This window comes from Papio anubis, chromosome 11 (assembly GCF_008728515.1).
Source record: "Papio anubis isolate 15944 chromosome 11, Panubis1.0, whole genome shotgun sequence".
NCBI lineage: Eukaryota > Metazoa > Chordata > Mammalia > Primates > Cercopithecidae > Papio > Papio anubis.
In genome coordinates this window covers 46,910,291-46,924,268 of record NC_044986.1, presented here as the reverse complement: position 1 = coordinate 46,924,268, position 13,978 = coordinate 46,910,291, and the positions used below count along the sequence as shown (strand labels likewise).

General features: G+C 36.6%; 1 protein-coding gene across 4 annotated transcripts in view; it reads left to right on the top strand.

The window, feature by feature from the left end:
• A1CF (APOBEC1 complementation factor) overlaps nucleotides 1-7,169 on the top strand; it is a 77,885-nt gene extending 70,716 nt beyond the window's left edge. For all 4 annotated transcript variants that reach the window (XM_009214926.4, XM_003903944.5, XM_031652209.1 and 1 more), the window contains exons 10-12: nucleotides 1,290-1,426; nucleotides 2,441-2,583; nucleotides 5,591-7,169. In XM_009214926.4, the coding sequence (XP_009213190.1) occupies nucleotides 1,290-1,426; nucleotides 2,441-2,583; nucleotides 5,591-5,742 (432 nt within the window). In that variant the 3' untranslated portion in view covers nucleotides 5,743-7,169. The remainder of the gene's footprint in view (nucleotides 1-1,289; nucleotides 1,427-2,440; nucleotides 2,584-5,590) is intronic.
• Nucleotides 7,170-13,978: the final 6,809 nt, after the last annotated feature.

Below are 13,978 nucleotides of genomic sequence, written 5' to 3'. Positions count from 1 at the left end.
GTGTACCCGCTGCACTCTGCTATTGGACAAGACCAAAGACAACTATTCTTATACAAAAGACAAATTAATAATATTGTTCTCTGACCTTCTACAACTATGGCTTAGAAATGAACACCATGCCACCACCAACCAATATCGATGGGGCCTAAACAACCCCAAAGTAGAGTTATGAACTTCCAGCCAGAAGCAGAGACAAATACTGCCCTGCAAAGTCAGCAGTGAGAGCTGGTGTTCCTTCCACCCGGGTTTGCTCACCTGGCATAAACAGGCAGGCATCATGTCTACCAGCAAAAGCTCCATTATTATTGCCCAAGAACTGCAGAGAATGCTCTGAGGATGACAAGAGATCCTACACAACAAGAGTATTAAAAAGAAAATGTCAATAGAGAAAATAGGAACAATCTACAAATTAATAAACTGGAAAATATCATGCTATTGCAGCTGGGTTAGTTAGCATAAATGAGGTAAGAAACCCCAGAGACACATCCTGAGGCACTGTTCTGTCTTCCAGAGTTATTTTCTCAGCCTTATGCCCTGCTTTCCACAGTCTACTGAATCTGCTGACTAACGAGAGCGTCAGGACCTCTGGACAACCAAAAATGGCTTCAGAATAAAGAAACTATGAATCTTTAGAAAATATTCAGTTTGGAGTAATTACAGAAGAAAACAACGTGCAGGAAGATGCTAAAAAGCATATTGTCATTAAGCAAAAGAAAAAAAAGCCAGAAATAGTGTCTTACCAAACAAATAAAAACATTACAACTGTCAACACCCGTCTAGGAATGCTCAATAAATACCAATCCATTAAACTTTTTAATTCTATTTTTATGAAATTGTGAGATTAAAACACTATGGCAAATGACATGAAATAAAAATATATTCTTAGGTTATCATCTCGAAACGATTATAAACACAGAGACTGAGGGTAATAATGAGTAAATCTATACAAATCTATGCACACAGTGTTGGAGCAACAGTTTTTACAAAAACAAATATTCCAAACAAATCATAAAATTAAGCTTTTGGTAAAAAGTTACAGCTAATGGACTAAACTAAAAATATATTACAGTAAATGGTGTGAAAGTGATTTTATGAACTAATAGACCTAACATTTTAAATGGAGTTCAAATTGAGTTCATCTTAAATTTTATGAGTCATTAAACCATGTAGCATTTTATATCTTCTGATATTAGCTTGAACTCTGAAAATTAGAGTTTAAAAATCTGAAAACTTGGGATATAATGTGAATGTGTCATTTGAGGGGAAAATAACTTTTTTTATTCTTGTAGATATTAGAAGAGATTTGCCAGAAAAATAACTGGGGACAGCCAGTGTACCAGCTGCACTCTGCCATTGGACAAGACCAAAGACAACTATTCTTATACAAAATAACCATTCCTGCCCTAGCCAGCCAGAATCCTGCAATGTGCGTAACTTCTCCAAATTCCTTACCATTTTAGAGCAGGATACGCTTGTAAATTAAATGCACTTAATCACCATCTAAACAAGATACTGAGGTCTACTACCTACTCATTTGTCATTAAATGTAAGCATTGAGATGTATAGTTGGGATGTGCCAGCCATGAAGCTGGCATATAAAGGCCCCCAAATTTCATATACACAATGAAGGTTGTGTAGTATCACCAACCATTGGAAAACAGTCAGTAGTGTAAAATGTAATAGAAATAAAAACTATAGCCCATTCTTGGCTGGGCGCAGTGGCTCATGCCTATAATCCCAGCACTTTGGGAGGCTGAGGCAGGTAGATCACTTGAGGTCAGGAGTTTGAGACCAGCCTGGCCAACATGGTGAAACCCCATCTCTACTAAAAATACAAAAATTAGCCGGGTGTGGTGGCAGGCGCCTGTAGTTGTAGTTATTAGGGAGGCTGAGACAGGATAATCACTTGAACCTGGGAGGTGGAGGTTGCTGAGATCATGCCACTGCACTCCAACCTGGGCAATAGAGTGAGACTCCATTTCAAACAAACAAAGCTATAGCCCATTATTTCATCTGTGCAATGTTTAAGTTGAAGCATATGAAATTACCATTTTTATACATAATAAGACAATGGCCCATCATTTAATTTGGGACCAAATATATGACCTCTCTGTTAGCGGATATCACCTCCTGAATTTTACCATGAGCCTGCATTTCTATATCTTTTAGAAACAATTTGTTTCACTTGTGCTTTAGAAAAGGCATGTAGTGAATTATTTGTATGTCCCAGGAATGTCATAAACCACTGATGTTCTAGATCAATTTGTAAATATTCCTACATGCAACCTATATTTAGAAGCTTTAATAGCAAACAGAATGTAAAACACCCACTCAAAAAACCACCATCCAGTCATTTTACAAAACTGATAGTGCCTTAGGTTTTCACCTGACTCAGTTGTACCAGTTTAAAAATGCCTACCCTGACTGACTTGCTTTCCAGCCACCCTTTCACACCTCCGAAGCTGAGTGCCTATGTGGATGAAGCAAAGACGTACGCAGCCGAATACACCCTGCAGACCCTGGGCATCCCCACTGATGGAGGCGATGCTGGCACCATGGCTACTGCTGCTACTGCTTTCCCAGGTATGGGAAAATTGTGCCAGAAATGGCGCCCTGCAGAGAGTATTTGGGAAACCCTTTTTTGGTACCATTGAATCATAGAAATGTTTGTGTACCCCACTTACGGCAATCTGACTTGCACCACCTTGGGACCAAAAAGAGTTTCCCAAATGAGTGACTCATTAAAACACAAGGCAAGAAAATCAAGCTGGGCAACAGAGTGGGTTCTGGTCTTGGCTCAGCTTTAAACTGCTGTGTGATCTTGAATGAGTCAGTCTCTCTGAGTCTGGTTTGTTTTGGTTTTTACTTTTGGTAAGAGAGTTTGAAACTACCTATAGATATATGATGTTTATTGGAGCTCTTACTGTGTGCTAGGCACTCACCTAAATGGTCAGGAAGCATTATAATATCTTAGTAACGCTCATAATACCACCAAGAGTTAGGTTCCATCAGAAAGTCCAGTACACAAATGAAGAGCCCATGTATGAAAAGATTAAGTAATTTGGCCAATGGCAATTAGCTTTTCAGCAATTTTTTTCTCCCTCTCCAATCTTCAATCTACTTTTATTAATTTGATTCCAAAAGAGATTTTTTAAAGTCAAAAATTGTGTGTGTGAGAGTGAGAGACAGACAGAGATCCTTTCAATATGTGAATAATCAGGACTCAACTTATTTGTTCTATAATTTTGGTCTGGGGCATATGCTGATTGCTTAAAGCAAAGCCTATCTGTGGATCAACAATGCGTTCAGAGGTCACATGTTAAAAGATTTGTCCCCATTTATTATGTACCCACAACAAATGGTAATAATTAAAAATGAATCCTTTAGAGACTGAAGGGGACCAGGAAGAAAGTTGTTTAGAAAATTTTTTCTCAGATGAAAATTTTATCCTTTTTTTTTTTTAGTAAAAGATTATTTCTATTGAAGAAATCTATCATTTTGATTTGTCATTGTGTCAGCATGTTCCACATAAGTCCAAATTAGAGCTCTAAGTATACCTAGAAACATGACATTCTTATCGATTAATTAATTCATATACTGGTCATGTGTAGGTGTGAGAAATTTTATATTTTCCTCACACCCACTGCACCTGGGGCTCATTCTCAGCATTTTGTTTTGTTTTGTTTTCTCAAAAGTTGTGAATATATCCTCCATTCTGGTCAGTGAGGCTAATATTAATGATGTTTCACATCTGAAAGTGACCTCAATTCTAGCTTTGTTTCTCTGTAAGAACATGGAGACGCTCTGTGGTGAGTCCCTCGGAGGTTACCAAGGTAATAGCTGACACTGCAGAGGGCAAGGTCCTTCCTGGGCAGTGCGGGGCCAGCAACCGGTGCTTACTTTCCACATAACAGGGTGTTTACATGTCCATGTACTCAGGACGCCTGCTAGGGCTTCTCAGTTCTTAGAGAAAGTTGAGCCCCTGTCTTGCAGAAAGCTGCACCCCAAAGACACCTAACAAATGTACTATTAAACTAATGAGCCACTGTCAGAAGAATTTCAAAGTTTGCTTTCACATTGGAAAGGATTTGCTTTTACCCAAGAATGTTTTATCTTATTCTCACTTCTATTGGCTTCTGTGAAAAGTTAAAAATATTTGGGGTATGAGTGTTGTCTGGGGAATGCCTAAGAATCTGAGAGCCTCTCTTATAACTTTGCTGTGGAGTCAAGCAAAGAATAATAGGCTCCAAGGGAAGAATCGGTTTGAAACCCAAACACCCTGGCACTTAACAAATTGACCAAGTTGAAAAACAAAATTCAAAATCCCTAAAGGTAAAATATGTGCCACGAACACATGCATGCATGTGTGCACATGCTCACACAATTATATTACTCACTTAGTTTAGAAATACTGTTTCCAAAATTATGAAAGTAACTGTTAACACGTGTCTCCTATCCTTGGAAAATGGACCAAACTTCTCTAGTGCATTAATCAGCATTACTGACCAAAGTGAATGAGCCAAGAATGGATTCAATTTTTGTTCAAAATAATCCAACCAGCTTCCTGCCACCACTTTCTGAGAAGCCACCAGAAAAAAATCAATGTGTCTGGGGTTGGGCAGGTTTCTACCGCACATAAACCAAATGAGGTTTAAAACAACAATGAAAAACAGGTGTCCATTTGTACTTAAGTATACTTCTCTCTTTCTCTTGTTACCTTTTACAATTTCTGGATCATCTCAGAAATACTCAGGTTTTTAGACCAGAACAATACAGAGAAATAATGCTTTAGATGGTAGCTAATATGCTCTCTTCTTCAAAAGTGAATGTTCATCCACTAGACACAATGCTAACATGAAAGCGCATAGATTTTTTTTTTAATTCTTGGATACTTAGGTTCTCTGAGGGGGAGAACCAGCATCAAGGCCTCTGAATACACCAAGCACAGGCTTGATGAGGGGCTTGGGAGGTACGAAGGTCTTCTGCCATTCATAGTTAGATCTAAATATGGACAGGTTAGGCATTTGCTTTTAAGGTATTATGGAGAACTACACTTAACCATTACAGTATTTCTCCTACTGATCTCCCCGTCTCTACACATCTTCTCGGGTAAAGGCAAATGTTTTAAATGTTTCATTTAGGCAGGTGTGGGGTTGCAGGAGAACCGGTCCCACAGAGCCCCACCTCCCCACATACCATGCCCGGCCAGGCCCTCAGTCACCTTTTCTCATTTATAAATTTGGAAACCTTCAAAAAGTTATAAATCACAAGCTTTAATCAACTCAGCATCCTGTTAAGTTTCTCTTTCTTGGGCCCTATCCCAAGCATCTTTAATTCTCTTAAGTATGAAGTGATTCTGACACAGGTGGTTGATCCCACTTTTGGGAACATTGTCCTAGGACTTTTTGAATGTGATTGAAAATCACTGAGTCCACATATTGTGTCCTTAAGGGCACTTTTTAAAACATACATGTTAACTTTTAGCTTTAAGTAATATGTTAAAAGTTCATATGTCTAAAAGAAGACAAATAAGCCAAAAGGGAGCAAATGTGAATTCCTTTCATGAAGTTTTCTCTGCCTCTTCCTCCAGGATATGCTGTCCCTAATGCAACTGCACCTGTGTCTGCTGCCCAGCTCAAGCAAGCGGTAACCCTTGGACAAGACTTAGCAGCATATACAACCTATGAGGTCTACCCAACTTTTGCAGTGACTGCTCGAGGGGATGGATATGGCGCCTTCTGAAGATACTTTTTTAAATTTAAGAATAAGACACACAAAACTCTATTAAAAAAAAAAAAAAAACAAACCTCCAACTCGGTCCCCCAATGATCATAAATAATATCTTTCCTAAAGAAATGCCTTTCCAGAGACAGTATAGCTTATATCAATTGTAGAATAGTGAAGAGCGTTCACGACCGTAGAATCCGAAGAACGTAAGAACGTTATTCTGAAATGAAATCAAATGTTAAAGAGCATTTTGTTTAACAGAAAGCTGGAGAGCCACTGCCCCAAAAGTTGTTCTTCCAATGTTCCTGAGTGTTTGGGGAGCATGTTTACAAATCCTGCCAGGGTGGAGAGAGATCTTTTAGCTGGCAAGAGTTGGGAGGGACAGAGCAGACCTGGGCAGTCAGTAACAATCAAGGGAAGCCAGGTAAACTCCAGAGTCTTACCTCTGGCTCACAGCTGCTTTTGTGATACACAAAGTCACAAAGAGGAAAAGGGAAGGGAGGAGGCTGCTTTTCAAAATGCATGCACCATGGCTCACTGTATGGGGCGTGATTGCAGGGCTGAGCTCATGAAAGACTATCCAAGATTTTGTGGGTTCAACTTCTCTTCAGCCTGAAAATTCCATCCAGTCCATTTGTCCCAGATCAGGATCTTCCTGTCCCCTGCAGCCCCTGGGGACTTCCTAGAAATAGATATGATATGTTGTAGGTATGGTCGAAACAAATACAGGCCCCATTGTTTATTCAGCTCATTAGTCCACACCTATTTTTCCCTAGAACTCCTACCTTTTCCAATAATCATGCCAACATGAAATGACCTTTTCTAATTTAAAATTTTTTGACTTGTTCATAGTGATTGATTTTCATCATCTCAGACTTATTTTTCTCCTACCTAATATCCTAAAAAAGTAAATCAGATATACAGAATATCATTTATGATACTTCTTCCTTTCAGCAAATTGACTGAAAAGCCATTTTAAAGAGAGAAGTGCAGATTTGTTCTCATTTCTTTGATATTGTTGCAGTATCCACCCCGCCAACTAGCAATCAGAGACAGTTATATTAACTTGGGGTTAGCTTTGAATTATCTAACCCATTTATTTTCAATCTTCCAGGAGATCCTCTAACTTTCCTTCCTTTTTGTTTTAATAAGTATCAGGCGGCTTCACCATACCTGAGTCCTTTTGTCTTGAAGCTGCCACAGAAAAATCTTACATCAATCATTGCTGATTAGAAACTGTTTCAGACAATTAGCATGGGTGTTATTTACGAAATTCCCCCTAGAGTCCTGGACCTCTTCTCCAGGAACATCTGATGATGAAGTAGGGGAGGGCAACGGCGCTACAAAACCCGGAACTGAGGTAAAGAGAAGGCACTACTTTCTTGCCATACTTGTAAATGATTGCTTTGTTCAAACATAAATAATCTAAGTCCAACACCAAATACCTGTTACTCCTACATCAGTCTCATTACTGATTTAAGACACAGTACTAGAATTTTCATTTTTTAAAATCCCTTGGCGGCCAGGCGCGAAGGCTCACGCCTGTAATCCCAGCACTTTGGGAGGCCGAGGTGGGCGGATCACGAGGTCAGGAGATCGAGACCATCTTTGCTAACACGGTGAAACCCGTCTCTACCAAAAATACAAAAATTAGCAGGGCGCGGTGGCGGGCGCCTGTAGTCCCAGGTACATGGGAGGCTGAGGCAGGAGAATGGCGTGAACCCGGGAGGCAGAGCTTGCAGTGAGTGGAGATTGCGCCACCGCACTCCAGCCTGGGCGACAGAGCGAGGCTCCGTCTCAAAAAACAAACAAACAAACAAACAAACAAATCCCTTGGCCCTTAAATAAAAATTTACAGAACACAAAGGAAAACATAAACACAAAGACATGGAAAATTTTGTCAACTCCTTAATAGAATTCTGTGATCCAAAAGCAGGCAAGATTCTAATCAAAATCAGGTAAATTTCAATCACAATCAGAAGTACTTGTAACATTTCAGTTGTCCTAACTCCAATGAGATAACAAAGCCTCCAAGTCTACAGCTGAAACTCTGAAAGACCCTGTGCTTTCTATTTTACATTTAGCTTCTAATATTTCTTAGGACAGTAGTCCCCAAAGTAGGCTGTACATTAGAATCTCCTGGAGAGCTTTTAAAAATGCTAATGCCAATATCATATCTCATAACATTTACACTAGAATTTCTTTGGATGGGTGCCTGGCATCAGTATTTTTTAATGATCTCTAGGTGATTTCAATGTGCACCTAGGTTTGGGAATTGCTATATTCTTGCATTTATACTCTATCTCTTAATTTCTTTTCCTTTTTATTTCACTTTTATTAAATAGAAAAAGTGCAATTAAACAATCATCTAAGTTAAGACAAATAGCCAAATCATAGTTGTCCCTTAAATAGTATGAATTTAAATATAACTTATGTAGGCTTCAAACTAACTCTAAAAATGAGAAAGTAAAACAACCTTGTCCTAAAACAATTCTTAGATCCAAATTTACACTCCCCTAGAGATCTGCTTTTATTCTCAAAGACAGTAATTACATTGACATAACAAATGCCCATTGGAGCAGGAAAATTTCTACTCCATCTAAAAAGCATTCCAAATTCTAGAAGCAAAAGTTCTGATTTTCCTTAAAATCTTTGCAAATAAATAGCAAAGGTTTTTTGTCTTGTCAATGCAAATTAGGTTTGATTTAAAGAAGTTTTAAATTTAATCAAAATGAAAAGATTAGTTAATACAGGAATCTCTTTATGGGAAAAAAAATCATTATTCTGGATAAAGTCATAATTGCTTTTTTACAAGATTAAGAGCAGACACCTAAACATACAATAATACCAAAATATTGAGAAAATTACCACTGGAACACCATCCCAAGTTATCACACCATTTACCTCTTTGGAGCCAGTTTTCTACAAGTAGGTAGATGTGGTGTTGGTTTTTTTGCTAAAATTTTACCTTGTTTTAGTAATATCTAGGAAATACTTTGAATTCCATTAAAATAAATTCATAGAAAGTGTTAATGTGTCTACCATGCCATATGTTTATTTTTATTTTCCCCAAGTTAAGTAGATAAAGCAAGTCCTGCTACCGTAAGTTTAAAACTGTTAAGACAACGGGTTTTTTTAAATTGCTGGTAGAACCAAAGGCTAATTCTGCATAAGGTTTATATTTTTAGACTTAAGATAGTAGCACCTATTTAATACCTTCATACCTTCTGCATCACTATCAATTTTTCTATAATTTCTTATTTGAATGCTTCCTAATTCCTTACGGAGAAAATTAAAATTAGTCAGCCAACCAGGTGATAATAACAAAACAATAATTTAGGAACATCCAGTAAATTTGAATTGGTTCTGTAAATTTTGGTAATTAATAGCTTATTGATAAATAAAATCACCTTAATGTTGCTTAAGTAGGAGGAAATTGATCAGCAATGAGATTGGATATCTATTTTCTTTCCTATAAAACTCTGCCTCTTTTCAAATTGCTTTATTTCTCGCCTACTGCATTAGTAACAGCACCTTCAACTGCAACAACATATAATTCTCCTAGTTGACTAGGATATCCTCCAATCTGGTATCATGTCAAACAACACTGTGTTTGGGGAACAGCACCCAAAATGCTGCTAAAAAGCTACCTCATGTCAAGAAAATATGGATTTCAAAAAATACTTGGCACAGTGGTCCATGCCTATAACCCCAGTAGTTTGGGAGGTCAAGGCAGGAGGATTGCTGGAGGCCAGGAGTTCAAGACCAGCCTGAGCAACATGGAAAGATGCCTACCTCTCCAAAAAAGAATTTAATTGGCCAGGTGTGGTGTGGGCCTATGGTCCCAGCTACTTGGGAAGCTGAGGCAGGAGGATTGCTGGAGTCCCGGAGGACGAGGCTGCAGTGAGAAATGTTCATATCGCTGCACTCTAGCCTGGGTGACAGAGCAAGACTCTGCCTTCAAAACAAGCAAAAATAAATATCTAACAAAAAGGGACCTGTTTCCAAATCACAGTTTCTTCACTTTTTCAAGGTGGAATAGAAATTGAACTATAAGTATATACTGATAACAGCTGTGCAGGAAATTGTTTTTTATTTTACTTAAAAGTTTTTTTAGAAAAAATATTCTTCTGATTGCATAGATTAGTAAAATATCGCATCAATATAATTTTCCATTTTCATTAATTTTTGTTATATTCTAAATGACTGTTTTATAATTCTGTCTTGGACAACTGGGCCACAATTCGAATGCACATAGACAGGGATGTTCTTAGGTGTGCCATTTGTAGATTAAAGGGCAATCAAGTTAATATTTGGGGTAAATTTTCATTGCATTTTAACCTATGAAGTTTGATAAAGTATATTATCATTGAACTACTCCAACACTAAGATTTCCTGAAAGTAACTTACAAAAAAAAAGAAAAAGAACAATGTGCTCAATGTTCACATAAAGTCATGATTATTCTCTTCTTGCATTCATATAAAAGTTCCCAGGGGGATGAAAATGTATCTAAAAATTAGACTAGAAACTTGGCACTTTTATATATTGTAGATACACTTTCATATATTGTAAATACATCTGTTAAAGATAAAACTAAGTTTCTAACATAGGACTACAAGGAAACTTTGGATAAATATTTTTAAAAAGAGAATATTAATAGGATAACTTAACATTTTGTGTATACTTATTGGAAGACAGAAAGAAACTAGGCAGTAAATATTCCTACCTGACATGCAACCATTGTCAAATCGGTTTTGTTAAATTGTCAAATTTGATTTTGAAATTTTAGTTTACTCGAATAATATCTTGAAAATGCTCTGAATTTTGCTAGAACATATTCATAGAAAATGTAAAGTATCTACCAGGCTCTATGTTTGTGTCTGCCAACATTAGAAAAACAAAGTAAGTTGAGCTAGAATGAGTGAAACTAAGGAAAATGAGATTTTTCTGACTCCCATTCCTTCTCTTTATTTAAGCAGTAAAATATTTAAACTTTTTTTATTTAATGAAAAATTGGTACAGAATACTCTATTGCCCTCCAAATTTCCAATATTTTTAAAACCATGTTGTCTAACAAAGTTTATACAGAAAATAGAATGTATAGGTTTAATATAGATAGCAATGTATATGTAGGCTCATTTGTGGGAGATTGCAAACTTTATGTGCCCCCCAGTTCTCCTTGGTTTTGTAGGAAAGCTAAAAGAAAAACTTGTACTCTCACTAATAATGAAATTCATAACCAATTTAGAAAGGGAAAATAACCCGAAAAGCAAAAGACCTCATCATTTAAACATGCCTGGAATAAAATATGGAATACTTCTGTACCTACCTCCCACTTACAGACTTTTCTCCTATTTTGAGAGAGAAATTCAAGAAGAATAATACAGCTTTTTCTCTCTCCACAAATAATACTTTGTCTAAGGGAATAGGAGATACCAAGAAACAGTACCTTAAATAAAGTAAGCTGCCCACAGGCCTTCTTGGAGACTGAAAAATATCAGCCCCATTCAGGGCTTAGCAATGTCTCTCTGAGGTGATAATACATCCTGATTCTCCAGGACGGTCCTGGCTTAGGTCTACGGTCCTTCTATAAGTATTAACAATGGTCCCTCTTATTTCCAAATGTGTCTCAGTTTAGACAACAAATTATACAGTGTTCGCCCCCCAGCACACACACACACGCGCGCGCACACACACACACACCACCACCATCTTTATGGGTTGTTGTTGTTTTCTTGTTTTTAATTTTGTAGAATTGGCTTTGCCCTCTCCAAAGCAGATAACAGCTTAAACTAAAGAGCCCAGCTACTTCTTTCTGACTGAGCAGGGTCATAGTAAACAGAGAAGAATGGATCACCTCCTCCTCTGAAATCTCCACCAATCCACTTTCTGTCTAACTCTCTCTCTATCCAGCCCATTTGTGGTCCTAGTTTTCTTTTCATTACTCCTGGGCTGTGAGTCCTGAGTTCTGCCTTCATGTGGCAAAGCAAGCTAGCCATTATTATGCCAGGTTAGGCAGCGGGGCAAGACAAAAGATAGCTCTTGGGAACACTTGCTTGATCTGTAGAGACCCACAGGGCACTAGTAGGGTATTAGAGCATTTACTGGTTTCTTTCTTCCTTGAGTCAAGTTACTTTTATCCCAAAACAGGTCTTATGTAAACTTTCACCTTAAAAAGCATATTGCGTTTTTTCCTTCTGCTTCACAAATTTGCTCCAACGCTAATTCCCTTGCATTTGATTTCATCATTATGATTGTTCATCAACCATTCTTCATGAAAAATTCTCACATCATTTCACATAAAGGTTTTATTATTTTTAATGGAAAATAACATTGACAGATTATTTTCCTTTTTCATAAAATTTCCCTTTTCCCCTCCCTCTACTCTCTTTACTAACATTGGAAATTAAACAAATTTTACAGGCTCTATTGTTATTAACAGACAAATCTATTCTTCAGAGAATATATGATCAGCCTGTGTTTACTATGCATCTACTCTTATACCAGAAACTGTGAATACAAATACATATATTTCTTACTTCTCTCTTTAATGGGACACACAGTCTCATGGACCCATTCTGCATTTTTCAAAATTGAATATAATTGCATCACCTGATAGGTTTGCCATTTAGAATTCTGAAAATAAATCAACTCTGTTCTAAACCTTAAGTTTCCACTTTTATTGCCAAGCTCTGGACTGATACAATAAGGCTTTTAAAAGGTGAATTTAACACTTGACCTATTATGGTTATTTAAGTAAAATGAGTTTTCAAAGACTTCCCCCAGGAGAAATATAAAGGACTATGCAAAAAATCGAAGAAGGAGGAAAAGGTTAGTTAGAGGTCTAGAAGGAGAATTAAAACATGGAATTGAAAATTCACATACTGATTTATGATGTTAATGAGCAGGTACCTATACATTTTATTTACTTGAAAACATTTTGGCCATTAACTATTTCTGTTTTCTAAATATACTTGTGTTTATAAAATTTTAAAATCTATATCACAAGCCTTAGTCATGCCTTTCTTTGCAATAAATGATTTGCAATGAAGTATATATACCTTTTTACAAATGCAAACTTTATTTTGAAACTTGGCATTTTCTTTATAATTCCTAAGATATCTTTGGGCACACAGACTAGAGATAAATCTATTTAAATCAATTCATCATTATCACTGGTTTAAATATTTAATGTAACCATTGGAATTTTTATTCTTATTCCTTCACAGAATTCTCCTTTTCTTCTATGTTTCTGACTGCAATACAGCCCAATATTGTTATTCCCTATATCTTAATGAAAAGCAAACTGTCAGCAAAATGCATTTATAGTTTCCAGATGTTAAACAATCTCTTTCTTCTTTTCTTTTTTGTTATTATTTTTATTTATGTGAAGTTAGTTAGCTGAGGTACCAAAAAAGAGACAAAGACAGTATTAAAAAGTGTGCATAAAGCACATATTTTTGTACTTTAGTACAATGTTTTATAGAACTTTGTGATCTATCTAAATATATTAAGTAAAATTACACCATTCACTTGTTGGGAAAATAATCTTTGCTTTGGAAGATATGAGCATAATGGGCATTTTAGAATCATAAATCGCATGAAATGAAAGACAATGCAATATTGTATAACTCCTGGATGATGCAATTGTTTTAATTGAATTTTCAAGTGCCATTATAAAGTTTTAAAAATTATCAATATGAGTTGTTGGCTAATTTTTTCTTTCCTGAAAATAAAAGTTTTTCTTTTTGTGAGTAAATACCTGAATATTAATAATCCATAACTGCAATGTGGTTTTGACAACTTCTTTACATGATTCACATCTTCTATATAAGTTCACTCTTCTGAGATTAAATGCAACTTTTAATAATTAAATGCATTATTTTTAAATCCATAAAAAAAACAAGAGAAATACTTAGCAACTAAAAATATTGAGGAAACATGACTCCAGAAAGGTAAGTGGGCCCCGAAGTTAACATTTGCCTGGGGGCATCTGCTGATCCCTAAGAACTAGAGCTAACACAGCAAACTATTCCTCCAGGACCAAATCCAGCTGTCTGATGCTTGTTGGTCCTTGAGCTAAAAATGACTGTTATGTTTTTAAAAGGTTGAGCTGAGAATGTTTTTCACATTTTTGAAAGGTTCGTTTAATGAAAAAAAAAAAAAAAGGAAGAACAAGACCATATATGGCCCACAAAGCCTAAAATATTTACTCTCTGGTCCTTGACAGTGAAAGTTTGCCAAGCTTGC